Below are 26,727 nucleotides of genomic sequence, written 5' to 3'. Positions count from 1 at the left end.
TATATTGATTAAAATTTGAAAGTTTGATGCCATTTACTGAGATCATGGATCAATTTTCCATCTTGCTGGACATTAGGAAAAAAATGCTGTTTTTTTCTGCATTTTTAGACATAGAAGCTGTGTCCATCTTTTATATACAGTAAACATCAGAGCACTAAATACTGCCTGGCATCTCCGCCTGCCTCCGCCGTCTCTTTCTGCTTCCTCTTGATGAGATCTTTTGATGTTGAAAAGATGCATTTCTATCACACAGTTAGCATATCAAAGCAAACCAAATAACAGTTTACTCAGTAAATCCATGTTGTGCAACAACAAGAGGTGACTCCAGGACTTGAAAGTTTACTAAGGTAACTAGACTGAGAAAAAAATCAAATAGGCACTCTGGGAATTAATTGCCACCTAGTTCCATCCAAGCTTTGGGGAAATGTTTTTCTGTGATATAATCTGTTCATGATGCGATAAGGCCACTTTGTATTAATATTGTTTGTTTGAATTTGCTTTTGATTCTAAATGCACCTCATTTGTTTGATTTTAGTTTGGTTTTACCACAATTTGATTCCGGTCAGCTCAATTTTCAACACTTCTTGGAGTCACTTAGCCTGACTAATGACCAGAGAAATTCTGCAGCTTTCCATCACTGTAGACAGCTAATGCATGTCTACTCTTAAAAAGATTTAATAGCTCACTGTAGCTTTAACAAAATCTGATTTGCCAGTAGAACTATTAAGCTGAGGCTGTTTGATGAGAACAACTGTCTATTATAGCTGTTATTTTTGTAGTTTCTACTTTCAGACTCATCGGTTCACTTCCTAATGAAACTGTGTGTGTAAGCCTCCTTGTTTGACAAGGCTGATATTTACCTCTTAGACTTTCTGTAATGCTCTGTATAGCCAAAGTCCATTCTTCCGATTACCTCAAAGAGGAAAGACTTTTTCCCTCCTTCGGGTCTATTAGGGACCTTTCCTAGAAAGCAGTTTTTGAATGTAATAAAAACAGGCAGTATTCTTAGTGAAGCCTCTCCTCTTTGCAAACATCTCTGTTAGTGGATTTGTGCTGAGGGAGAGAGAGTCACACTGCTGTGAGTCTAAGCTGGCAGAGCCTTGACAGCTTCTGGGTAATGGGCGCTCACTGGGCTCGCCAGACAGGTCACATTTTCCCACCAGACGAGTGACAGTGGGTCTCACTGGGTGCTCTGGTTACAGCCAATACTTACACACACACGCGCGCACATACATACACACAAAAATGAACATGCACATGCGTGACACACATGCAGTTACCATTTAGCAGCCAAAAAAGCAAGTGGCCGTGCATGTGATTACCTGACAAATGTTGCAAATGAAACAGCCAAAAGCAAGTAGCCTGACATGGGAGGCGGCGATCCATAGTGGTGCCACCAGAGAGATGGTATCTGTAGCTACTGAGGGTATTCTCGCTGTCATAGGTCCACTTCGATGATTAGATAGAAAGATGGTGGCCAGGGAACAGTGGGATAAATATAAAGAGGCCACTCTTGTATCCTAGAGTTTGTCCTACTTTGCTATATTTCAAGTTACAAGCTAAAGGATTCTTAAGATTAAGTAGCTGGGTAAGATACGATTCAAGCAGCCAGTCCAGTGTTGGTTTTAAAATGTACAAACACTCGGCCCTAAGCTAGTCCAGATCTGGCCGGTGACTTTGTTTTCATTTTGTACAACCAAGCCAAAGTAAAAACCGCTACAGGACACAAAATAATAACGCTGAAATGTACTGCTTGAGCAACAAAGCGCTGTTTGTATAGATCAGAAAGACAGCTGACAGCATGTCTGTGTAGGTTCTCAGTCATCCAGGACACGTTAGTCTTGAGGGCTTGAAAAGACAGTAACTGGACTTATTTAGGTTTGTGAAGATATTTTTCCTTCGTCCAGAAGGATTCCTCAGATGTGAAACAACTGATGGAGAGTCCCACGGAATTAAGGGTTAAATACACACCTAAAGAAGTTCAGGCGCCTTCTTTCCAAGCCCTCAAGACAGCTGACAGGTTGAAAAGAGCTGGAAAAGATGATGAGCGAAATGTAGACAGAACTAAAAAAAAATATGGAAGGACATAAACTGACATCAAAAACGGAGGTCAGAGGAGAAGAGATGATAAAAGTGAACACGAGGGAAAACATAATAGCAAGAGAAGATGAAGAACGAGAAGAGCAGCTCTCTCTAGAGCCAAAAATCGTGGGGAAAAACAGGGACCGAAGCTTTTTAAGTGCTGTGTATTCAATATTGAATATCTGCAACCAGAATTGCACTGAACGCTTCTACTGATTAGTTTTATCTACTCTAACTGTGGTCAAAAGAACTCTTTGCACAGACAAAAACACTGTCTCGGTTTGACTGAAAGAGTAACACACACACACTGTGGATTTGTACTTTTTGAAGCGATAAAGCAGCAGCATGTGTCGCAGCAGACACTGTGACCTGTGGTGACTGATTAAGACCGGAAAGAAAGGCAGAGCAGTAGAACTCATTAGCACCTCTGAAAGTCTTTATTTTCTGCAACACAACAGGAGCAGATTCCTGAACGGCCAGCCCTCCACAGCCATGTGGTCATTCTTAACACTCACTTTGATTTGAAGTTTTCTTTAGCGACTGTCTGCAAACAGAACTTCATCATACTGTAGCTTCCTGTTAGACATATCAAAGCCAAACATTCAAGACAAAGAGATTCAGGTGAAAAGACATCTGAAATAATCTATAAGATTAACAAAGAAATTTGTGACAAAAAACCTTTATTATTCTAGTATAGTTACATTTTTCTTTCATAATGTGTTGTTAACACAGGGTAAGCCCAAGAAAGGCCACGCTGAACACAGCCCCGTCCTCTATTGTTCTGCTGCTTTCTATCTTTCACCGCCATCAGCAAGATGTGTCTGAAAATTCTACACAGCTATTGTATTATCTTTGGTCATATCATATCTACTGTGCCTCAATCTATAAACTTGTGGTTTATCTGGGTGTAGAAACTAGAGCTGCTGCTGCTTTGGGAAAGACAATAAGATGGTCCGTGATGGATTTGTCCAACAAACTAATAGAAAGAGAGTAGCTCCACACATCTTGATGATATTACAGATTAGCTGGCTTCAGATAGAGTTATCCTACAAATAACACATTTTATTTTCCGCATAATTAGTTTCTAAGAGAGCGAGAGAGAGAGGGGGGGGTGGGTGGGGGGTAATTGAGTTGATCTTCGTTATTTGGATAATTACGAGTTGAAAAGATATGACTAATCTAAAAAGCCTTAACTGTTTCTTTTTAATGCCCCTGATCATGAAGAAATTGTATAGCAGAAGGTTCTTTGTTTTTTTTTCACACAAGTATCAAATCAAGAATTAAACTTTAGAGTTGTACAGAGTAAAAGTATGACCACTTTTACTCTTCAGCAAAGCTTAAACACTCTCAGGCAAGCTTTCCTGAAATCTCTTTAGGTGTTCCTCAGGAATATTTCTCCAGGCTTCTTAAAGGAGATTCAAAGATCTTCTTTGGATGTTTTTGCCTTTTGTTCTGTTCTCTGTAAAGATGATCCTACACTGCTTTAATAATATTGAGGTCTGAGCTCTGGGGAGGCCAATCCATGACTGATAGAGTTCCACTGTGTGTTTTTCTATGTAGGTATGCTTTTACTGCATATCATGCTGAAAAATAAATACTTAGCCAATCAGATGCTTTCCTAAAAGTACTGTATTGTGAATCAAATCACTTTTCTGCATTTATAATTCAATCAACTTTGACAAGATCCCCCAATAGCACTGGCTAAAATATCCAATATCCAAAGAAGAACTTCAAAAGTCTTTCAGAAAGCTATTCCTCAAAACTAGCTTAAAAAAATACAAGAAAGTCTGGTTTACTGGGAGCAAAAAAATAAATAAATGAGGTGTGACTCAAGATTTCTGCACAGTGCTGATCATCTGTACCAGACACTTGTCACACTTTATGCTACACAACTGAGAACAGTGGCTAGGTAATCTGGAACATGCAAAGTAAGAAAAGCTGAGACTGTCGCTAATATATAATATGACTTCTATACTGGGTGCTGTTTTAGCAACACATTGGTTTAGAACACACTGACTGTTAACAGCTACATTTTTCTTTAGCTATAATTACATATTCTAATTTGCCAAATGAGGCAAAGCAATCTGTGTCATGCTAACGTTAATCTAGCTAAACGAACAAATAGAAGAACAAAAGAACAAATAGAAGAAAGAAACAAAAAGTCAACAAGAACAAACGTTATGGATCAAAATGACAAACAATTAACGGCAAACGCTGCAACAGTTTGCATTTTTACGTTGTCTGCGCTGCTGATGTTAAATTAAAGTTTGTAGCTTACATACAGTTTCAATATGTTTCACCACAAATGCTACCAAGATGAATTCCTGTCCGTGTATTGTAGCTGCCGATTATATTTTGACCCCTCTGTTCTCTGGGACAAGCAGTGATGAATAAAACTATTTGGAACAGCAGCAATACTAATATTTCAGAGGTAATTGAACAATAAATCCAACACGCTTTAGGCACTACAAACCTCCAGCATATTGCCGTGCTGGACTTGTGTGTTTTGCCAAACCATTTGTCCATTTAGTAATTACCCCGCAAGTCAAACAAAGTGGATGGCCTATAAAATGGAAGACAGTGTAATCCGGAGGACGCTCTGCCCCTCACTAAATAATAAACCCATCTAATCGAGTTTGCAAGACTGCAGCATTTATATCTGCGCGCGGCTGTGTGATGAAGTGGAAGACACGTCTTTCCGGACTCTGCACCTTTTCCCATCCCACGTTGCCGCCGTTGCAAATGCGGCCCTGTGACAGCGCAGAAGAGCTATACGTGCATCAGTTAATTAGACTTGTGAATGAGTCAGTTTTAGACCATCTTCCTGCTCTTTGTTGGTCCACCCCTTAAATTGAAATGAGAATTACAATACGGGCAGATGAGTAATTAGTCTGAGCCGGACGGAATCCCCACTCGCTTAACGGAATCAAAGAGAAGAAAAGATGATGGATTGTGCACGTCTATTTATATGTGTGTGTGGGAGACAGAGTGAGAAAGAGAAATGAAGACGGAGGCTTTAATCGTGTTCCACTGTCCTGAGAGGAGGGCTAAGTGCATTATCACTATTGTGTCAGCAGTGCAGTTTTCACGTTGGGACCAGTATGGAATGTGTAGAATGTGTTCTTCAGGCTCAGAGCAGATATTGAAGCTGCCGTCTAAACTCAATCAGAGGCAGATAATATAACAATGCTTTATGTTTTTCGCCCGTGTTATCAAAAAATATATAAATAAATAAAGAACAAGACGGCCCCGCACAGCACAGTGGACTCTGACAGTGGAACATCCTTTAGAAAGACCAAAAATAAATAATGCTGCAAAATGATTTTGCTGTCTCGGGTGCAGTGAGGAATTATTAAAAATATCAGGTTTACACAGCAAATTCAAAAGTGTTAAATTTTTTGGTGTTAATAGTCTCCTTGCAAAAGTAGAGTTAATTTTACTCTAAGTAGAGTCACATTCTTTTAATGTAACTCTGAGGTGTAAAATGATAGTAGTTAAAATCGAGTGTTAAAAATGAGTGTTTCTCTGTCAAATCTGGAGGTGTTAAAATGGAAACATTAACTCTTGACCTCTTAACTCTGAACTCCTAGAGGGGCTATGACACCAACAGAGTAAATTCACAGACTCCGCCCCCAGCACGACTCCAATCGAAGCTGAAGTGAAGCCGTTTCAGAACATTTTGCTCTACATATTTGAGTTGTTTGCCATGCTTGGTAAGTCATTTTTTCAATTGTTTCAATTATTTCTATTAGCTTTTACTTCTGTGGCTCTTTGGAGTTGAGACAAAGCTGTGTGAAAGGCATTAGCCATGTTGCTCGCTGATAGCATAATATTCTGTTTTAGCTAGCTGAAAGGTATTGTTTGCGGGCAAATACCACAGCCTTGAAAAAAAGCTTGCATGTGAATTTTCAGTCAAACTTTTGGTCAAATACACCTAAAACAATGTCTAGAATGTGAAATGTTGGTATAATGGTGCTACTTGAAGCCTGAAAACGATCGCCCATAAAAAAAAAAAAACGAGCAAACAGCAGTAGCAGGCATCCTGACTGGATTCTAAGTTAGCATAGATCCCTCCAGAGTTTTGTGCACACGGTTTAGGTAAAAATGAAAAAGGTTGAGGTTTTACATTTAGTTCAGTATTACCTGTTGCCTGTGTCCTTGTCTTTTGGGAAAATACTTTACACAAGTAATGGCTCAAAGAGGATTCCTTTTTTTTTTACTGTGCTGCAATTGTTTACTGGATTATTTGTGCCATTAATTAGTGTCAACTAATTTTTATTCAATCTCCACACAGGATATGCTTGTGAAGATGGAATATGGGGGAGAGCAGAAGTGCGTTGAAGTTCCACAAAGTGATGAATGAAGGACATGCATATTGTATTGAAGAAATAAGTGTTGAGAATGCTGTTATTTGCATTTACCATGTCAGACCTTTTGATAAACACAATTCTAATGAAAGTGAGAACATGTATACTGTTAGATCTTTCAGAAAATGTTTTGAAATTGTGGTGCACAGTTCAGAATAAATGTTTTTCAAAAACCATTGCATCTTTTTAGTAAATGTTTATTTCCAAAAGAAATTTCTAGAAGTTCAGAACAGTAAAATTCCCGCTTTTTAGAATGAATTAGAAGATAACTCTTACGCAGTTAAACTAAAATACTCTTTGAGAGTTAATATATAAACTCTTAACACCAAGTGTTAAATTATCAACTCCAGACAGATTTGGTGTTTAACACTAAATCAGAGTTAACGTACCAACTCTCCAAAAAGAGTTAAATTAACACTCTCTGGTGTGGACCCATATAAACACTTTAATAGTGTTTATATGGGTCCAGTGCGAGCTGGAGGTGAGGGCCTCCAGCTCGCACTGGAGCGGTTCGCAGCCGAGTGTAACGCAGCGGGAATGAGGATCAGCACCTCCAAATCTGAGGCCATGGTTCTCAGCCGGAAAAGGGTGGAGTGCCCACTCCGGGTCGGGGATGAGTTCCTGCCCCAAGTGGAGGAGTTCAAGTATCTCGGGGTCTTGTTCGCGAGTGATGGGAGAAGGGAGCTGGAGATCGACAGACGGATTGGGGCTGCGGCTGCAGTAATGCGGACGCTGCACCGGTCCGTCGTGGTGAAGAGGGAGCTGAGTGTAAAAGCGAAGCTCTCAATTTACCGGTCGATCTACGTCCCTACCCTCACCTATGGCCACGAGCTGTGGGTAGTGACCGAAAGAACGAGATCGCGGATACAAGCGGCGGAAATGAGCTTCCTCCGAAGGGTGGCTGGCCTCTCCCTTAGAGATAGGGTGAGAAGTTCGGCCATCCGGGAGGGGCTTAGAGTAGAGCAGCTGCTGCTCCACATCGAAAGGAGCCAGCTGAGGTGGTTCGGGCATCTGGCAAGGATGCCCCCTGGGCGCCTCCTGGGCGAGGTGTTCCAGGCATGTCCCACCGGGAGGAGGCCCCGGGGCAGACCCAGGACACGCTGGAGAGATTATATCTCTCGGCTGGCCTGGGAACGCCTTGGTATTCCCCCGGACAAGCTGGAGGAGGTGGCTGGGGAGAGGGAGGTCTGGACCTCTTTGCTTAGGCTGCTACCCCCGCGACCCGACCTCGGATAAGCGGATGAAGATGGATGGATAGTGTTGAAATCAAATCCGACAGTGTTAATTTGGACATGCTGGATTTGCTGTGTATAAGCAATGTTACCTCTAAGCCAGCGGTCCCCAACCTCTTTTGCGCCACGGACCGGTTTATGCCCGACATTATTTTCACGGACCGGCCTTTAAGGTGTCGCGGATAAATACAACAAAACAAAAATAGTACCGGTACCGAAAAAAAGAAGATTTATTCATAACACACGTGAAAAGACCCAGGAAAACCGAGTTAACAATAAAAACAATAACAAAATAACGCTGAAAACCGATAAAAACCCTGAAAAAAATACATTTCACACCTGAGCCTCAACTCTCGCGGCCCGGTACCAAACGACTCACGGACCGGTACCCGGGGGTTGGGGACCGCTGCTCTAAGCTGCGCGCATGCGCAATTGTGCACTGCTGGCTCGGTCTCTGATCACAGAAAATCTGCGTTGCGCACACAAAAAAAATCTAACCTGAATTGAAATTAAAATTAATACTTTAACAATTCTGTTTTTTAGTGTTAGTCAGTAAGTGACTGGCTGCTCCCGTATGGGATTAGAACAATGCCGCCTTATCCCATAGTCCAGCCAATAATGCAATTCACATTCGTATATACGCAGCTAATCAACGTCGTGGGCATGCTGTTTTAGCTAGCAAAGCGGCGTTGCTGATGTGGAGTGAAGCCACGTTTCCTATTGGTTGAAAAATGTACTATGCGGACCAATCAAAAAATGATATGGCAACATGGCATTTAGTTGTTTAGGAAGGGGGGGAGTTTTAGGTGACGGCGGTGTTTTGAGATTTGAGAGATTTGGGACATTTAGCGCAAATCTTGTGTAGTTAGTGTGTAGTGTAGTCAATAGTTTTGTTGAGTGTGTCAGAACCATGAGGCGACTGCTGAATGTTACAGGTGTTACAGGAGTCACACATCTCCTGTTGTCAGGCCTGCAGGTATCAGGCTGTTGTTCTTCTTTATCTCATAGTGGACAGAAATTATTTTTTGGAGTGGCACAAATAATTTGTGTGGCATCAAATTTGCAGAACAGCTGATTGTTCTGTAAATAGTTTGAAATGTTTATTTGAAAAAACGCCTTGGCTGCATTTTTAGGTAAACAGCTGCAAAAACTTTGTTGTTTGCATAACTCAGTTACTTTTTTGAAGAAGTAACTATATAATTCATTTCCTTTAGAGCTTTATTTAAAAAAAAAAAAAGAAAAAAAAAAGAAAGTTGTGTTTTCAAAATTGGAGTTCAAGTTTCAACTTCCAATAGTGTTAACATACTACACAGGTCATGAACAAGATTTTTTTTTATTTTCATTGTAAGTGGGCTAAAGCACTTAATTAAAAGTAGTCTAACATAAATGTAAATGCTGTAATTTGATTATTTTAATAAACCATGTAACTTGGATGGATTCGATGCTGGCGGGACCACAGTGCACACGTCTGCTGTCACTCATAGTGGTCCAAGGGATCGCTCAGAGAGTTTGTGTGTCCGCTCAGACACATGAAAAATTAGAGGGAACATTGCTTATAAGGGTTACAAAATTCTTCATATTTGAGCGTCCATTATAACGCCTTTGAACGTTAGTCAGGTCACATAATCGCATCGCGTCTACATTACCTCTCTTGAAATGATGTGTCAATTTGGCATTAGATTTCTTTCAAATTCAAATCCTTCCAGGGAAATGAGATCGTTTCTCACGCATAACTCTCAGCATCAAGGCACAGCGAGTAGTTAATGTGCAGGTAAAAGCTTCAGGAATGCAACTCGAGCCCGTCAATAAACGTTAAGCCTGCCAGTAAGGTTTTGACAGCACATCTAGAGTTAGGTTCATTAATGGTCTCAAGCTTTTTTTATATACTTCTCCTTAAAATGACTCTGAACTGAGCAACATGTGTTTTACACCATCACAGCCTAATTGCTCCATGTCTTTGTCACCTCCCTGTTGTTATTCTGTGCACTTAATATGAACAGCTGAAAAAGACTAAGAGGCGACAATGGTGAACATGTGTTCTTTACATGGGTTCAGCTAAGGGGATCGTAATTACTAAACGTGTAAAAACCTGATAGCAATTCTCGTGTTGTTAAATAACACAAGCAAGCAACGCTATCATTTCCTATAAAAGGTGTTTAGGAGGCAAAAGGGAAAAATTGTTTAAACTAAATTTTAATTAGTAGAGCATCAGGAACATTTCCTAGTCAAAATATAGTGCATTTAAAAACCCAATGATTTTTTTCACTAATAAATGAGCCTAGCCTAGTTGACTGCCTTGAGTTGTGCTGTTTCAAAGCTGTACTAATCAATATTTTCATAATACAAACAGGTGAAATATCCAAGTGTAGTTGGGAAGGGATTGTGAATATAGATCCGTAGTAAATTACTGACAGTGTGCACTCAGCATCTTAGTCTGTTTGGTTTTGATGTCTACGGTTCTGCAGCACCTCAATAAAAGCTGAACCCTTGTCGGTTTGCTGGTCTGAAGCAGTCAGGTGTGTGTTAACACAATGCCAAGGAGGAAAGACATCTGCATCATTGCTACCCATCAATCTGGGAAACATTATAAAGTCATTTCCATACAAAAAGTTCAAGTCAACTGGAAAACATTCAAGACTGTTGCCAGTCTTCCCAGAAGTGGACGTCACAGCAAACTCCAAGGTCAGACCGTGCAACGCTCCGAGAAAGTGGAAAAAAGCCCAAGAGCTACACCGTAGACTCTACAGGCCTCAGTTAGCAAGTTAAATGTTAAAGTTTATGATAGAAAATTAAAAAAAGAGTGAACAAGTATGACTTGTTTGGAGGGGTTGCTGAGTTCTACATGCTACTGAATCACAAGGTACACTTAATTTTACACAGGACTGCTTCTCGAACTGGAAGGTTGTTTTTTTTTCTTCTTTACCCTCATAAATAAAACCTTAGAACTGAGAGAGGGTGCACAAGTATGACTTAAATGGTTTTGATGCATTCTCAATCATCCAGGTAAGAAAACCTCCAAGAGGTTATTCTGTTCATCTGGACGTAGCATTTTCAGTGGGAGAAACGTTTCGTCACTCATCCAAGTGACTTCTTCCGTCTCCTTCTTCAGAGACTCAAGAAGTCACTTGGATGAGTGACAAACAATACAATGAGTGCTACATACAACAGCATTTATGAAATATTAGCAACAATCGCTTAAGCTAAGATGCATGGAGATAATAAGAGTAATATATTAAAGAGCAATTTATAGAGTAAATTATTAATGTTTACTGGCAAGTTAGGTATAAAAAAATCCAGATAAATGCTAATGTTTCTTAGCGACTAGCTGAAGTATAATTAGTTATTTTTAAGCTATCATTTTGGCTATAGTCAATATGTAAACACTGATTTTTACTGTCTGTTCTGCTCCTTCTATTGGTGCCTTAAATATAAATGTCAGCTAGAATGTAACTATCTATCTAGGTACTGTAATAATGCTCCCTGCATTATTTAAATGCTATAATCTAATGAGATACAAGCTCACTTAAAGTGAGCTTTTAAAAATAATAATAATATGTAATCTAATTACTGCTGCACTGTGCACACTACTCGACTGCACTATAACAAACCTGAAACATCACATCAGCACATCTCTGTGTATGTTTAAACTGGGTAAAAGAAAGCAAGCAACATTGGGTGCAGCGCTGCTCTCTCCGAGTTCAAAAGCAAATCACTACAGCGCGGTTACCAGCACACCGATGAATTTTGGACACGAATCAAGGAGTGTTTCTCTAATGCGAGCAGCTGTATAGCTAGTCACCTGCGAGAGTACAGCTGACACACACAGGTAGAGTGTACAGAAGATAACCTGACAGGTGTTGGACACACAAACACGTTCACACGCACACACCTGATGCTAGTCATGCTTCCAGTCTCAGAGCCAAGCTTGCATCTCTCCAGCTGACTGGCGACAATCTGTCGTTCGGCTTCCAGCTCCCTGGTCAGACGTTCAAACTGCAGCTCCTAGAAAGAGAAAGAGAGACGGGGAGGGAGAGCAAGAATGTGTCAAAACAATCTGTCTATTTATTTACTGTCACGTTTACAGTCATCCTGAGCATTAGTTTGGCTGCGTTCTCGCTGACACATTTTTAATTGTTGTGAAATGGACTCCGCAGTCTGTGGTGGGAAAACAGGCCAGATATCGCTGCGTCTGCCAAGTTTCACACTGCCAGATATTCACAGAGAAGAGTTTGACATGTTGCAAAACTGTGACACCAAACTCAAACCATCACAAATGTGACATTTGCTATTGTGCCACTGAGGAAAGTCATGGAACAGCAGAAGGTTTTGGGGGAGAAGAATTCTGCTATTTTTGACATATAGTGTCAAAAAAGTTGTAAGCATTACTCTAATACTTGGCTCATCTATGCACTGACACCCGATGGATTTATACCCTGCTGGTAGGCATATGCTGGTTGATATTAATGGAGTGGTGGGAAAAAAGTTGTCAGTCACATCTCACAAAAAAAACATTCATTCCCCCCTCCCCGCCCCCAATTGTTCTAGGATAACAGACAAGAAGGACAGCCCTAACTGTCCAGCCAGTGTGACGAAGAACTTCAGCTGCAAGAACATCCCTGGGGAAATGCATGTACCATGTTAAAGCTCTGCACATATGTATCTATGAGGAAATTGTGAATTCCCGCATACTCTAAAAATATGAATATGAAGAAATGGGCCCATTGAGATAAACAGCTGGTGACACCAATTCTCCAGTGGAGTGACATTACACCACTGCAGAAGAGATTGCAGCAAAATGATCCAGTCCAAAGAGCAACAAAGAGGATGTGGAAAACATGATGGACATAATTTAGTATGTTTTATGTATTTAATTGGATGGTTTTCTATCTTTCCGGCAGACCAGGAGGTTCAATGGGTTTTTTTTTAAAGGCCGTGCTTAATGGTTATTTCCACTGCAATTGCGTCACATTAGCTACGTTCACACTGCAGGTCTTAATGCTTAATTCAGATTTTTTGATCAAATCCGATTTTTTTGTCTGCTCGTTCACACTACAAATAAAATGCGACAGTAAACGCGCTCTAGTGTGAACCCTCAAAGCGGCCCGCATGCGCAGAAGAAGACGTCACACACAACGCGCTCTGTTTAGACCCAGAGTAAACAATGGCTGTATCCCAATTCAGGGTCTGCAGCCTTAAAGTACGCAGCCTCAACGATCCTCAAGGGCCGCGTACTCAAAGACCGCTAAGGCCGGAAGTGCGAGGCTTGTGAAATGGGACGGTCTAGCCTCCGTCGCGCTGCCCAGGTTGCCTAGCAACCATGATACTAACAGCTGGAAACGTGTCATACAGCTTTGTTTGACAGACATGAAGGAGAAAATCTTTTGTTCATTTGTTTGTTTCTTTCTACATGAGCTTTGATCATTCTCTGTAAGATTAAGGTCAGCTATTGAACGGCGTATATTTTAAAGTAAAGGCCTTAAAACCAAGTTAGTACAAACGTCACTAATGTCACATAACTTTGCCGACATGTTGCCAACAGTAATTTTTAATGTTCTTCGTTATTAAACATTTGCACATAAATAAGTGACATAATATTCTGTACTTAATTAAAGTTTACTCTTCGGCCGCCCCTCATCCGCCGTTTTTTTTCGGCAAAATTATTCACACCCACCGCCGCGCTATGCATTCTGGGATATGTTGGGCCACGAAGTCTACACTGCCACAGCCTTAAAATTCAGGGAAATGAAGGACGCATTTCAGGGCCGCATTTCGAGCAGCCTTTGAATTGGGACAGGCTTCGGCGCGACGCTGTGACGCAATCGGCCTTGAAATGCGTACTTTAAGGCTGCAGACCCTGAATTGGGATACAGCCCCTATTGTTTGACTGATGGCCCTTAATATAAAGACTTCGGACTTTACATTTCCCAATTTTTGCTTTAAGTTATTTTGTTATTTACATAATAATGTAAATAATCTAATAACTATCCTTATTGCTGTTTTAGAGAGGAGCGGCGCTTCAAAGGATAGTAGCAGATTTCTGTCAGAATCTGCAGATTATACAGTATAAATAAAATGTTCACGTTTCTCCAACGTTGTCTTCCCAACAGTTTCACTGACATCTACGCTGGATGGCCAGGAAGCGTTCGCAATGTCTTATCGGGTGCTTCTCCGGAGCTGATAATTGGCGTCTGTCTTGTGTCAGTGACGTAAAAGACAGATTTAATGCGACTTGACCATTCAAACAGCAGTCGCTTTCTAAAACATCGGATATGTATCGGATTCAGTACAACATACGAAAGTACGGAGCCCCGCAGGGGACATGGGAGAGAAAAAAAATTAGGGAGAAAAAAAAAATTAGGGAGAAAAAAAAAATAATTAAGACGGACTTTTGCGAGATCTCGCAAAAGTATTAGCCGCATTCTTCGGAGGCCGCCAGCTCGAAGCAGACCGGGAGGTCGAGGCACGATGTGCCGGGAAAGCGGTGTTCCTCCCGGCTGTAGTAGGTCTCAACCTCCCGTTAGCTTCGAGCTAGTGGCCGCCAGCTCGAAGCCAACCAGGAGTTCGAGGCACGATGTGCCGGGAAAGCGGTGTTCCTCCCGGCTGTAGTAGGTCTCGACCTCCCGTTAGCTTCGAGCTAGTGGGTGTCAGATCTCCAAAAACGTCGGAGCACTTTTGCAAATATGTGATGTCTTGTAAACCGAGCAGGTATCTGACGTTTACACAACTACATTCACGCCTCAAAATATCTTAAAAGTGTATTTTGTGACCCAGAAAGAGTAATATTACAACTAAGTAGCTGCCGCCATTGTTGGAATTCAACTTTCGCGAGAAAGTTTTGCGAGATCCCGAGTTTGTTTTGCGAGATCTCGCAAAAGTCCGTCTTAATTTTTTTTTTCTCCCTAATTTTTTTTTCTCCCATGTCCCCTGCGGGGCTCCGTACGAAAGTGACCCAGATCGGATTTGAAAATATCGGATTTGTGCCGTTCACACTGTCACACCATGAACGGATATGGGTCGCATAGGGTAAAAAAAACGGATTTGATGCGCAGTGTGAACGTAGCCATTTTGCTATTACTGTTTTTATTCTGATGTTGCCACAAGTAACACACATACACACTTACATGCATTAGTTGTGTGCAAGCTGGCCTCATAATGGATGTATCACATATTATATCATCTGAACAGACTAGTAGGTCTTTGGTCATTAGCATGCGAGCCTCTCTTGAAGGGGGACCTAGTAATGCTAATTTGTCAGCTAATGCTAGCTAGCTTGGTTAGCAAGCAGCAACATACACACATGTCAGCTAATTAGCTAACTGTCTAAGAAAATACCAGAATTTCGCTCACCAAAATTGAAGCACAAGCTTTTTGGACAGTCTGTACCACACAGCAAGCCATTGAACTAGTCAGATAACCTTTTAAAAATGACAAGAGTTTGCGGTTTGCTGAGTTTCAAGTCTGTATTTGTATTTTTGGCTTCTACAACAGTAGCTTTGTGTCATTCAGCCTTGAAACCCATTTTATTTTCTTTGTCCTCGCTTAAGGTAAAGTTTCTTTTCATCGGCTTACACCAGGTTTAAACAGCAACTGGGTGGGGTGTCTGTCCTGACATGGTGATATTAGAGACAGCTCCAAATCCAGGAGCAGAAATATTGTTTAATATTTATAGGACTCTGAAGTGTGAGCCTTGGCTCACAGAGAGTCCAGCTAAGAGTATATGTGTCACAAAATAAGGAAAAATGTAATAAATTGTACTTTTCGCTGTTCCTTTATTTGACAAGGGATCGCCACAGCAGATACTTTGGTATATCTGATATGGCGGATACCCTTTCTGATGCCTGCTCAACCTCTTTAATGAGAGTAAAAAGAGGAACGTCACCACACAAAGTCAAAGCTGGAGCTGTTTAAAACTGTCCAGTAGAGGTGTCAGTAGTATGCTTGTACACTGGTGTTTTAAAATTGGTTATTATGACTTTCAGCATTGAGAACCAGAACACTGCAGTTCTGTGCAGACAGAAAATATCTTGCTAGTTAAGCAGACTTGACAGCCATGGCACAGATCATGAAGAATACTCTATTAGGGTAATATTTCACTGCCTGGTTTTATAACGCATGGATATTGACTGCTAATAGCAGCAACTAAAATATACAATACAAATTGTCAAAAAATGAACTTGAGTTATATTTTATATCTAAACTCAATGTATATGTTTGGTTTAGGATGCTGGTATCTGTTCAAGGCTTGGATGGCAGCTTAGTGAAACCTATAAGCTCCATTTTAAAAAGTCAAAAAGTTTTCATAAATCACGCGTACGTGCCATTTAAGAGCAAATCTTTTCATTTGGGTGGCTCTTGATAGAGACCTTTTCTTAGGCTTAATTTATGCGTGATGAATAACCACTAATTAGCTGATGTGCCAACAAGCAAGCAGCTGATTAGGATATTTGTGTCTGCTGCTGTGATCATTATAGCTGATTAAATAAACAAAATTTACCAATTTGTGCGAAAGAAAAAAGAAATAAAACAAGAAAGATCAAATTGTTTTGCTGAATCACTCAAATCAAGTGGAGAAGGCACATCAGCGCTCAGCCACTGCAGTGCTGGTTTCAAAGGTATGGTTTGGATCTTTAAATGGCTTTCTGACAGTCCTTTGGCTGGTTCGAGATAATAAAAGTGACATAATTACAATAAGTCACGCCAGACCACAGGATACAATCAATCACTGTTTCCAAGGCAGCGTTTAAATAAAGACGAGCTATTATGAAAGAAATATGCACTCATCAACAAAGGAAGGAAGTGAAGAGAGTGATACAAGCGCACGTACAGAGCCTATTTCTCAGATCCTTTAAGGTTTACAGTTTTCCATCACCATCATTAACCTTAATTAATCCCCCCCCCCCTTTTTTTTTTTGGTCAGGCTGTGAACCTGGCGGCTGTTGCCTGATGACTAAGACCCTGTGCAGGTAACGACCAACGTTCTGTGCAAAGGTCGTTGTTTGCAGCCCGACTACAAATGCAGATGAATGCAGCTAATAAAAAGCTTAATCATCATCAGACGATAGCTGATTGTTTTCAGATTGCATTTTGGGAAATGCATTCCTCTTGTGGTTTCCACACTCAGTGTTTGGCTGCACATAACCAAACTCACTCAAATGTGACTGATCAGCACTCTGACTGTGCAAACTGAAACCTGAAAGCTTCCGGGACCAAAATGTTCAGCCCTCGTCAGCAAATCCATCATATTCATATGCAAATATCTGTTTACAGGGATTTTTTTCCATCAGTCACCACACAGTACTATAGGAATACGTGGCTCCTTGATTAAATCCACCCATACTTAATTAAATTCAGACAATGCATTTAGTAAAGGCGCACACTTCTTTACATGCAGTCTTATAGTTGATGGTGCATGTCAGAGTGGATTGGTCTGTCTCAGGGCACAAATGTAGTGAAGGTGACAGTGCCCAAGAGTATAGGTTCATCATTCTCAAATGGAAGAACTTCCTAAATCTGGCAGTCAAACTGAGTAAAAGCAGAGGATAACTGTTAGTGCAGCACTCCTCCAATCAGGCTTTGAAGGAAGAGTGGCCGGAGGGAAGCAATTCCTCACTAACAGGTACAAGACAGCCCACTGGTGGTTTGTCAAAAGGCAGCTGATTGGGCTCTTGGGCTATAACAAGAAAAATCCTCTGCCCTGATGAAATAAAAATTGAACTGTTCCACCATAGCTCCCATTGCCATGTGTGGAGAGAGCCGGGTAGGGAGAATCACCTTATTAATGCCATCGATACAGTCGCTTAAAGTGGTGGTTAGGCAGCATCGTGCTGTAGGGATGTTTTTCCTGTGACAGAGACTGCAAGAGACCCTTCGGAATAAATACAGAATAATCCCGAGTGAAAACCGTTTTCAGAGGGCTCAGGATACCAAGCTAAGCAGAAGGTTTATATTTCAAGAAGACATTGAAACAAAGCACATCACAGAGAAAACACAAGAGTTGCTTTGGATAACACTGTGAAAATCCTGGAGTTTTGCAGGCACGATCCAGACCTGATGCCAGGAGCAGCTCGGGAGACCTGAAAGCGGCCGAGCACCAACACTCTCATTCCAACCCGGCTGAGCTTAAAGGATTCTGCTGAGAAGAATGGCAGAAACCCCTGAAAGAAAGGATCATTCCCAAGAAAACTTGAGGCTGTTATTGCTTCCAAAGGGGCCTTAACCAAGACAAGGACCTGAAGACTTATAAAAACTGCACATCTCAGACTTAACACACTCCAAAAACCTGTTTTTTGTTTTGTTGTTGTTTAGTACGTGTGTATGATGCCTCAAAAAAAATCCATCTTAAGATGAGTGTGAATCATAACAAAACTCAAAAAAACAATCCTATAAGGGGGAAGAAAGAAAAATAGCACCCTCTAAAAACTCAATAAGTTTCATTTTGCTTACACAATAACTCAAAAAAAGACCCAGGTGGAGTGCCCAGCAAAATTAAGTTATACAGATTCAGAAAACAAATGCATATCATTAAAAGAGAATAAAAACCAGTCTGCACCCAATGCAGCTTAATATTAGCGTTGCCATTTTTAATGACCTAAAAAAAAGCTTGAAAAGGAACATTAATGCTATTTATAGTGCTAACACAATGCGTATTTTATGGCTAAGAGTAGTGATGGAGAACATAGTGCTGGACTGTGGGAGCGTAAATGCCTAAGATGCCTGAGGCAACTCTAGGCTTCCCACCATAATGATACAATTTGATTATAATGAATCATTAATGTAATAACTTAACAAATCAAATTGCAAATTTCACTGTAATTACGCAACATCTTATTATTAATGGCAACTGGCCAGACATACAGGCGCACACACCAGCATAGAGAAACATATGTGACACAGACACACACACAGGCATACAATGATAATTAAATACATCTGTAAGGATTCTGCAAGTGAGGACACAAACGTTGCACACATCAGTGGGGACATGCTGCTGTGCCTTTGTGCTGGTATCAAGACAAACCAGGCTCAGGGAGGGACAGCCATCTGAGTGATGAGAGGACAAAAAAAACAAAACAAAAATAAAATGAAACAAAAAAAACCCCCCAAACAAACATAAAAACACACTGTGGAAGAAAGACAGATAAATAAATATTAACTAATCAACATTACACCATTTTAATACCATTCAAACTATTCAATGAACCCTTGTGCATGGTGGATGGGGCTGTGGGATTAATGTTGATCGCTATATGTATTTGCAGTGACCCTTCCCTTCAAGAGGACAAGCAAGGTCCAGTAAAATCCCCCAAACTCAGCCCCTCCACAAAGCCATGAATTTTCTTCTCTTAACTTTGTCACCCGTGTCCGTGTTCTGCAGTCAAACCAGAAGACGTGACAAAGTGCAGCTTCTGAAAGCATTTTGTGAAGCAGAAAGTCTGGATGTTAACATCCACAGTGTGAGAACAGTTCGACATGCTTCACTGTTTGCACACTTTCAACATTTTCACACAGCACTCGGGATAAAAATATAGCTGCTCAACAGAACCCAATTAATCAGTCATATTTGAGAGAAAACTAAGAAGCCACACATGCACGTAATTTTAGCCCTTTAGCCTAAAATCAATCATCATAGTATCTGTTGAAGTTTTAGCAAGCAGCCAATCCCCCACCAGAAGCACACTGATGCTTTCAGCGTCTGTGATCTCATGATCCCATTGAAGATAAAAAGCTATAGTCTTCTGATGCCAGTGAGCTGCATTTCTTATTTACATCTCAAACACCACTCCACACATGGAAACTGCACGTTTCTCCCTGTGCGATCTGACTTTTTACGCAGCCAAATCAATCTAAACCCCCATAATCAGCTGATGCAACGAAAGGAACAGCGAGAGAGAGAGAAAGAAAAAAAACACAACCTACTTTGAGGCAAAGTCTCTGTAGCAGATGAGGAAAAAAGTGTTTTTTGTTGTTTTGCACAGAGTACACACCAGCAGACTAACAGGCTGACTAACCAGCTCCATTGTGAGCTGTGAGAATTCAGATGCAAGTCTTCTCAGAAACAGCCAAACAAAAGCGATCACTCCCTCCTTTTTCTACCCGCCCTCCACTCCTCGCCCCCTCCGATCTCTGCTCCCTCCAATTCACGGCTGAGGGGCAGACACCTGTTACTGCAGAGCAAGAGGAAGGGACTGTGATGGAATTTAATGCTGGAAAGAAGAACTGGTGAAGGAGTTGCATAAAAAAATAAGCAACGCAGACACGTACCTTCACATGGACCATACTTCACAAAGAGACAAAATCACAGAATATCCCGCTTTGCTTTGCTCCTGTCTAGTCGAAAAGCGACAACAGTGCTCCCTCTCCCTCCTCCAAACACTCATCTGTCCTGGGTCAAACCAAGTGATAGAAAGACAAATAGAAAGACATAGAGCGAGAGCGTGCGCGTGAGAGAGAGAGAGAGACCACATGTGTCACTTGAGCTGCCTGCACCTCGGCCCCTTGTCTGTCTCTCGCTCTCTCTCTTTGCTTCTATGTCTGTGTCTCTTTTTCTCCCTCCTCCGGGGCCATGAAGCACACACTCACACACATACACACACTGTGTTCACTGAGGCACAAAGGTCCCCATGGCAACGGAGCATTTAGAAGCCCCGTGGCATTATTTATGCAACGTTGCATCACAATGGGCCCTCCCACCGGCACAGCATGCCAAAAAAGCCCGCCGCTCGCCAGTCACTCTCTGTGACTCTCACTCTCCCTCTCTTTCTCTCTGAGCAGACCATCTGCACCCCCTCCCTCCCTCATCCACCATCACTGAAAAGCAAGGAGGGATTTTGGGAGGAGGAGAGCAAAGGAGCCTGAAGATGGAGAGGAAGTGGGATGGAGGAAGGCACTCTCACTCACAAACACACACACACACACACACACACACACACACACACACACACACACACACACTCTCTCTCTCTCTCTCTCTGTTCTGCCTCAGTGAAATCCTATGGGCTGAGACGGGATGTAAGGAGTGTATGGGGCCAAAAAAGTGCATTAGGTGTGTTATAACTCACCCAAACACAAAACCACATGTAGATTACACACGGCTGTAGTACGATGTAGTTATTATCTGCAAAGACCCGATCACATCACCATTTTATAAAAGTGTACAATCAGGTCATTTCAACTGAACCAACATTTGTCTCAGTGGAATCTAAAGCAGTATGACTGAGCCTTTCTGAACTCTAACATGAGGAAGCGCCAAGCCTCAAGGGAATGGAGAGTCACACTATCCAAACTACACACCAAGGCGGAGTGTAGGTGTCTTTGCTTAAGTGCTCCACGAACAGGGGTGGTTTGTATCGTGCTCGAAATCTATTGTTCTTTTAGTGACTGTGCAAGCTTGGTGGCAAAGTGTCAGCGTTATCATATCCCAGAATAAGATAAATGTATTCATACATAACTTCCCTTAGCTGCTAACATGTTAGGGTAGGATTGACACAGGAGAAGTGAAACGCTGATGTTCTTTCCTGGTTTTCACAAACAGGTGCACTGGCTGCTTTTCACCTCATTCATTTAAAGGTAGACTTCTTTTGTACACTTATATCAATAATTATAAACTTCAGTCCAACTAAAATTTGAAATGAGCCATCTTATCATCAAGTGACATTGTTGCCCTCTGCAGGACTGAACTATTAGGAGTGGTAATAGATAGCCCTGTATGACATTAGGCCTAACTTATTACAATTAGACTGAAACAGGACTAAACTTAGTTGTAGAATTTGAGGTTTCTTTCATAAAACAAGTCAATGGAAGTCTGAAGTAGTTTTCACTGACTGCTGATTGACTCCCTATTGTCTGTTGGTTCTACTATTTCATACTAGCAGATTATTAAGATTGTTGATTCTGAATTAAGCTTTGTGGTTGGTGGTGTGGGGCTGGAAGTCCGCACAACTGGTCTTCCAAAATGGAGGATGCTATCATATAAACTGCATTTACAGTATACAGTTTTACAGTGGCTGATTACTGCTAGCATGTCTATGTACAGCTAGTACCATAGACTACAAGTTAACTCGTCACAGTGTTAACTTACAGTGAAATGAAATATTGTCAAATAATTATACCCAGGTGAGCATCACATGAAACACACACATGCATAACCACGTCTTACCCAGAAGCAATCTGACTGGAAACCTGAATCCATGATTTCGCAGCAGGTGTTTCTCTGATTGTTACTTTCCATCGTGCCAAGAAGCCCTGTGAACGTATCTTCAGACTGTTTTAGTTTTGTTTTACGCTCTCTGACTTGCCCACCTCCTCTCTCTGTCCAAACAACACTAAAGCAGTCACTGCAACCCAATAAAAACATTGCGTGCATGCAAAGCTCCAGCGTCCAATCATTTCCTTATTCAAATTTGAACTGGCTCAGTTTACGTGGCTGTTCAGCTTCAGGCAGGTTAAATCACAGAGGTAAGATGAGTGTTTGGGTGAAACAGATGGATCAGTTTGATCAACTCTTTGTTTCGGTGTGAAAGTTGGATAACAGCAAATGATTTGAACACGCCCGGAACATGTGTGTATTTGTTATTTCAGGCTAAAGAAATGTGTCTTAGTAGTTGTATCTACACAGTAAATTGTATGGCCAGCAACAAAAGATTGTTTTTTCCCCCCAATCGATTTCCATTAATTTCAGAAAGTACTTATCAAATGGTGAAACATGTTGTGTTACTCTATCACAAAGAACATTAGGCCTAAGCAATACTGCATCACTGTTCTACATCTAAAGAGTTTGGAGACGCCTTTACAAAGACTGGTGAGAGCAATGCAGAGGCAGAGACATCCTGCCTTTGTAATCACATCAAGAGTGTTTCATTAGACCCTCCTTCCCTCATGAACATAAATGTCTTCTAACTTCAAAACATCAAGTGTGAGGGCAGAAAGCTTTGACAGAAAGATGCAGATTAAATGAATCAGCTATTCACTAGCAGATAATGATTCTTTTTGTCTCGTTATGTGCAAACACCAAACATCCTGCTGGGTCAGGACTCCATGGAGGTATGGCTCCTGCTAGATGTTGGACTTTAAGGTGCTATGTGGCATGGTAGTATCCATTGATAGAAGGTGAATTATGGCCATAAAAAGATGCACATGGTCAGCAAATACATTTGAGATAGGCTGCACTATTCAAAGGATGACTGATCAGTAGGAGGTTGATTCCTGTTGTTCAATGGTTTTGAAATGATATACAGCAGCACTTTTCTACTCCCAGTACAACAAGCCACATTCACCCAATCACAGGGGGGCAAATTCGAGGTTCAATATCGTCCCCAATGACACTAGGACATGCGGACCGGAGGAGCCGGGGCTCAAACGAATGACCTTCCCGTTAGTAGACAACCCACTGCATCTGCTGAGCTGCAGCTGCTGCCATTGAAACCATCTCTAGCAGGCTAAGATGCCAGCGTCTGTCCTGTTAGGATATTTTTGGTGCAGAACCTGACAGTCATCCACCTCAAGATTACATGTGCTGTATATTCTAAGATTTTTGTCTGCTTAGTTGGAAAGAATAGCTATCTGAGGTACCACAGCCTCTCTGCCAGCTCCAACCAGTCTGGTATTCTCCTCTGACCTTTCTCACCAACAAGCGGTTTCTGTCTGCAGAACTGCCACTCACTGGATGTTTTTTGTTTTTCACACCATTCTGAGTAAATTGTAGCAACAGCTGTGGTGAAAATCCCAGAAGATCAGATGCTTCAGAAATACCCATAACACCTGGCCTACCACCAACAATCATACCACAGTTAGTTAGCTAGTAAAAACCAGCTGGATTATCAAATTTGCAAATTTTTTAGAAATGTTCAAAACTAAATATCGGCTGTATAAATGTTTTAAGACCTAAAACTGAATCTCCTAATTACTACTTCTCTTAGTTGTAAAAGTAGTTATAGACCTGGTTTGAACTCTGGGCTTAAAAATGGCCCACAGTTCAAACCAGGTAATCAATTGATGGTTTAATTTCCATCAATTGAGTTATTAATTGCAGTTAATAAGGGAGGAAAATAAGGAAAATTGGAGTCCCTTTTGGATCTGCTTTTTCTGTGTGTGACAAAGTGGGTGCATTTGTAATGCCCTCCCTTTGTCCCAGATGTGTTGACCTTTTTTTGCACATTATTCTGTCTCTGTATTTATTTGCTATGATTTTCTATTTGTCAAAGTAACATTGCTGCACTCACTATCCCAGGTTTGTTTGTGTAAGCATTCTGTTGCCAGCAAATCAAACATACTGCAAATTAAAGCAAATACTCAGTTACATGTTTCTTTATATTTTATTATGTTACAGATTAAAGGGCGATTAATGGCCCTATATATAGTCAGTCTCTGCCAGACTCAGATGAGAGAGGAGAGGTGAGCTGTGTTACCAAATCCAGGTACTTTTGAGTTTTGTTAATGAAGTTACTTTGGGGGTAAGTTTTGTTTGGAAGTTTCATGCAGGATGGGGTCCACTGTAAATAAATTGCTCACCTCTGAAAACCCCAAATGTCTCCTGAGTCTGCTTCCCTACCACCTTCTTTGACGTTCGAGTCTGACTACTTCACACTGTGAAAAACAGTGTTGTTCTCCATAGACCGTAAATGCAGCTAATGTTACACAATATAATAATAAGCACCAAAAACTAATGGAAAACAATACATTTTGAAATTTTGCTAAATTTCCTTCCCTTCATTTGATTCACACTGGGTTCGTCTGCTGCTAACTATTCATGGACGTATAACATTTTCTTTATATTTACCACTCAGGCTAAAAGTTGAATATGTACTGTCCATCACGTCATGGTTAAAAACTTTGTGTCCACTGAGGCAGCCACGTCTCCTAATGCATGTTTACAGAGGCAGGAGTTCGGTCCATAATTCAAATCATTATTACGTGCTGGATTTTCAATCAGTTTCCAAGTGCTTTAACATTTATATCTCATACAACTTTCTGATTTCCCAATGGCCCCACCCCACCTGTTTCTAAGTCCCGCCCTTGTACCACTTCATTTAGAAAAAACAAACAAACAACCCTGCAAACACGCCTGTTGTCTGGGGAAATAAGTGGCTTAATAAAAGGAGCCCAACATTTTTTTTGCCTTTGGGCAAAGAGGTTAATCCAGCCATGAGCCTCACTGATTGCATGGGTGTCATTTTCCTTCAAACTCAAAAAACTAACATAATAGAAACGGACTATTATTAAAGCTTTTAGTCCTTTAATCAATAGACTACACAGCCTTAACTTTCTTGAAAAAAAGACACACACACACACTCTGGTGGCAGGAACTCTGAATGTGTGCATGTGTGTGCATGTGAGCGAGTAATCATAGCTTGATAAGCAATTGAGAGAAAAGGACAACAATTAACTATGTCTTAATGAGCAGGTTCCACAATCAAGTGCTTGTCAGCTGATTGCATTACTAAAGATTCAGCTCCAATCTGAGCTTCTTAATGGAGACAGAAGGAGGACGGAAAGAGAGTTAGTGTGCAGCCACTAGCTCATAAGACCACGCTGGCCCCTGAAAACCCCATTAAAGCAATTAGTAAAGTAAGATAAATGACTGTAGGACAGTGGTGGGCTGCATGGGGAGCAAAGTTAGAGTATGTGTGTGTCCTAGCTGAAGCCGTTCCTCTCTCTTTCTCTCTCTCCCCAGTGTAAAGCGGTATAATTGTGCCCCTTGGTGTCCGACTGGCATTTAGATGTTTTAGATGGGGGGTGGTACTGTTCGATGCGAAAATGTCACAGTGGCTGTGTAAGCTAAGCCCCTAAGTTAGTGTTTCAGGATGGACAATTATTAGGCACATCCAGCTGGTAACAAAGTTGTCCTGTAGGTGGAGGGAAAAAGGCCAACATGAGAAGGTGGGGCCTGATAAAACGATTGTGTAGGGCAGCGGTCCCCAACCCTTTTTGCGCCACGGACCGGTTTATGTCCGACAATATTTTCACGGACCGGCCTTTAAGGTGTCGCGGAAAAATACAACAAAATAAAACCAGTACTGGTACTAAAAAAAAAAGATTTACTCATAACACATGGGAAAAGACCCATGGAAACTGAGTTAACGATAAAAAAAAAAGAAGCTAAAACCCCTGAAAACCATGAATTTCACACCCAAGCCTCAACTCTCTCGGCCTGGTACCAAACGACTCATGGCCCGGGGGTTGGGGACCGCTGGTTTAGGGAGCCATATAAGTGTGATAAAGAAAAAGGAGAGATGGGGGGGGGGGGGGGGGGGGGGGGGGGGGGGATTTAACTCTCCTCAGATACTACTTAAGCGTTCATCCCAAACCAGACAGATTTGTCTTGTTGTTCCCCTGTAGCTGGTCTAATTTCTCTCCTCATCCCTGCTTCTCTCTTCAACTGGCTTCAAAGATGTTGGTAGGTACATAAATTATGAGCAACGGTAAAATATTCAGAGTGCTGTGTCTTTGTTGAGCTTACAGTGCTGCTAAATAGGAACGCTACTCAGCTGCCATCAAGGTAAAATTGTTTATTCAAACTGCGGGCCAAATCAAAATCTCAAGGATGTTGAAAGCTCAAGGCCAAGTCATGAGGTAAACATCTAAAGGCTAAGAGTTCTCTCGGGCTTTCTTGACATTGTTGCTTTAATCGCACTGAAACACCTTGTGGCCTTTTTATTTCTGCCTCGTTTATTGCCCGTTGCTGGGAGCTTTGCCAGTCAGGCATTTTGTTTCTCCCCTCGAAAAATAAAAAATAACAAACGCTATCTTCAGGTGCAAATGAGGACGCATAAGCACCTTTACCTAATAAAAGCTTGGCTGTTTGAATCCAAAATGGATTCAAAAACAAAACAAAATACAAAGACTTGCATGAGATCACAATAGATCTCTCTTTTTAAACATTTTAATCTTCTCTGAACTCATGTAATCACAACCCACGCATTGTTCCTCTTCAAAAGTCCAATTGTACTCAACTAAAGTGCAAACCAAGTGTCTTGCCACGCTGGTTTTTAATCAAGGATGTGTTAGTAGTCGACTTATGTGGGCTGGACTCCATGCAGAGCAGAAAGGAT

General features: G+C 41.3%; 1 protein-coding gene across 10 annotated transcripts in view; it reads right to left on the bottom strand.

Moving 5' to 3' along the window:
* The window catches only part of ctnnd2b (catenin (cadherin-associated protein), delta 2b), a 240,231-nt gene that overhangs the window by 145,201 nt on the left and 68,303 nt on the right, over positions 1-26,727 (bottom strand). For 8 of the 10 annotated variants that reach the window (XM_026149115.1, XM_026149114.1, XM_026149116.1 and 5 more), the window contains exon 3: positions 11,571-11,683. In XM_026149115.1, the coding sequence (XP_026004900.1) occupies positions 11,571-11,683 (113 nt within the window). Of the gene's footprint in view, positions 1-11,570; positions 11,684-19,597; positions 19,743-19,942; positions 20,228-26,727 lie in introns of those variants that run through there. The other 2 variants (XM_026149121.1, XM_026149122.1) reach the window with 2 other exon arrangements.

The sequence above is a fragment of the Astatotilapia calliptera genome, chromosome 18 (assembly GCF_900246225.1).
Source record: "Astatotilapia calliptera chromosome 18, fAstCal1.2, whole genome shotgun sequence".
NCBI lineage: Eukaryota > Metazoa > Chordata > Actinopteri > Cichliformes > Cichlidae > Astatotilapia > Astatotilapia calliptera.
Note: the sequence above shows the minus strand (reverse complement) of the source record. Positions and strands in the feature narration are given on the sequence as shown.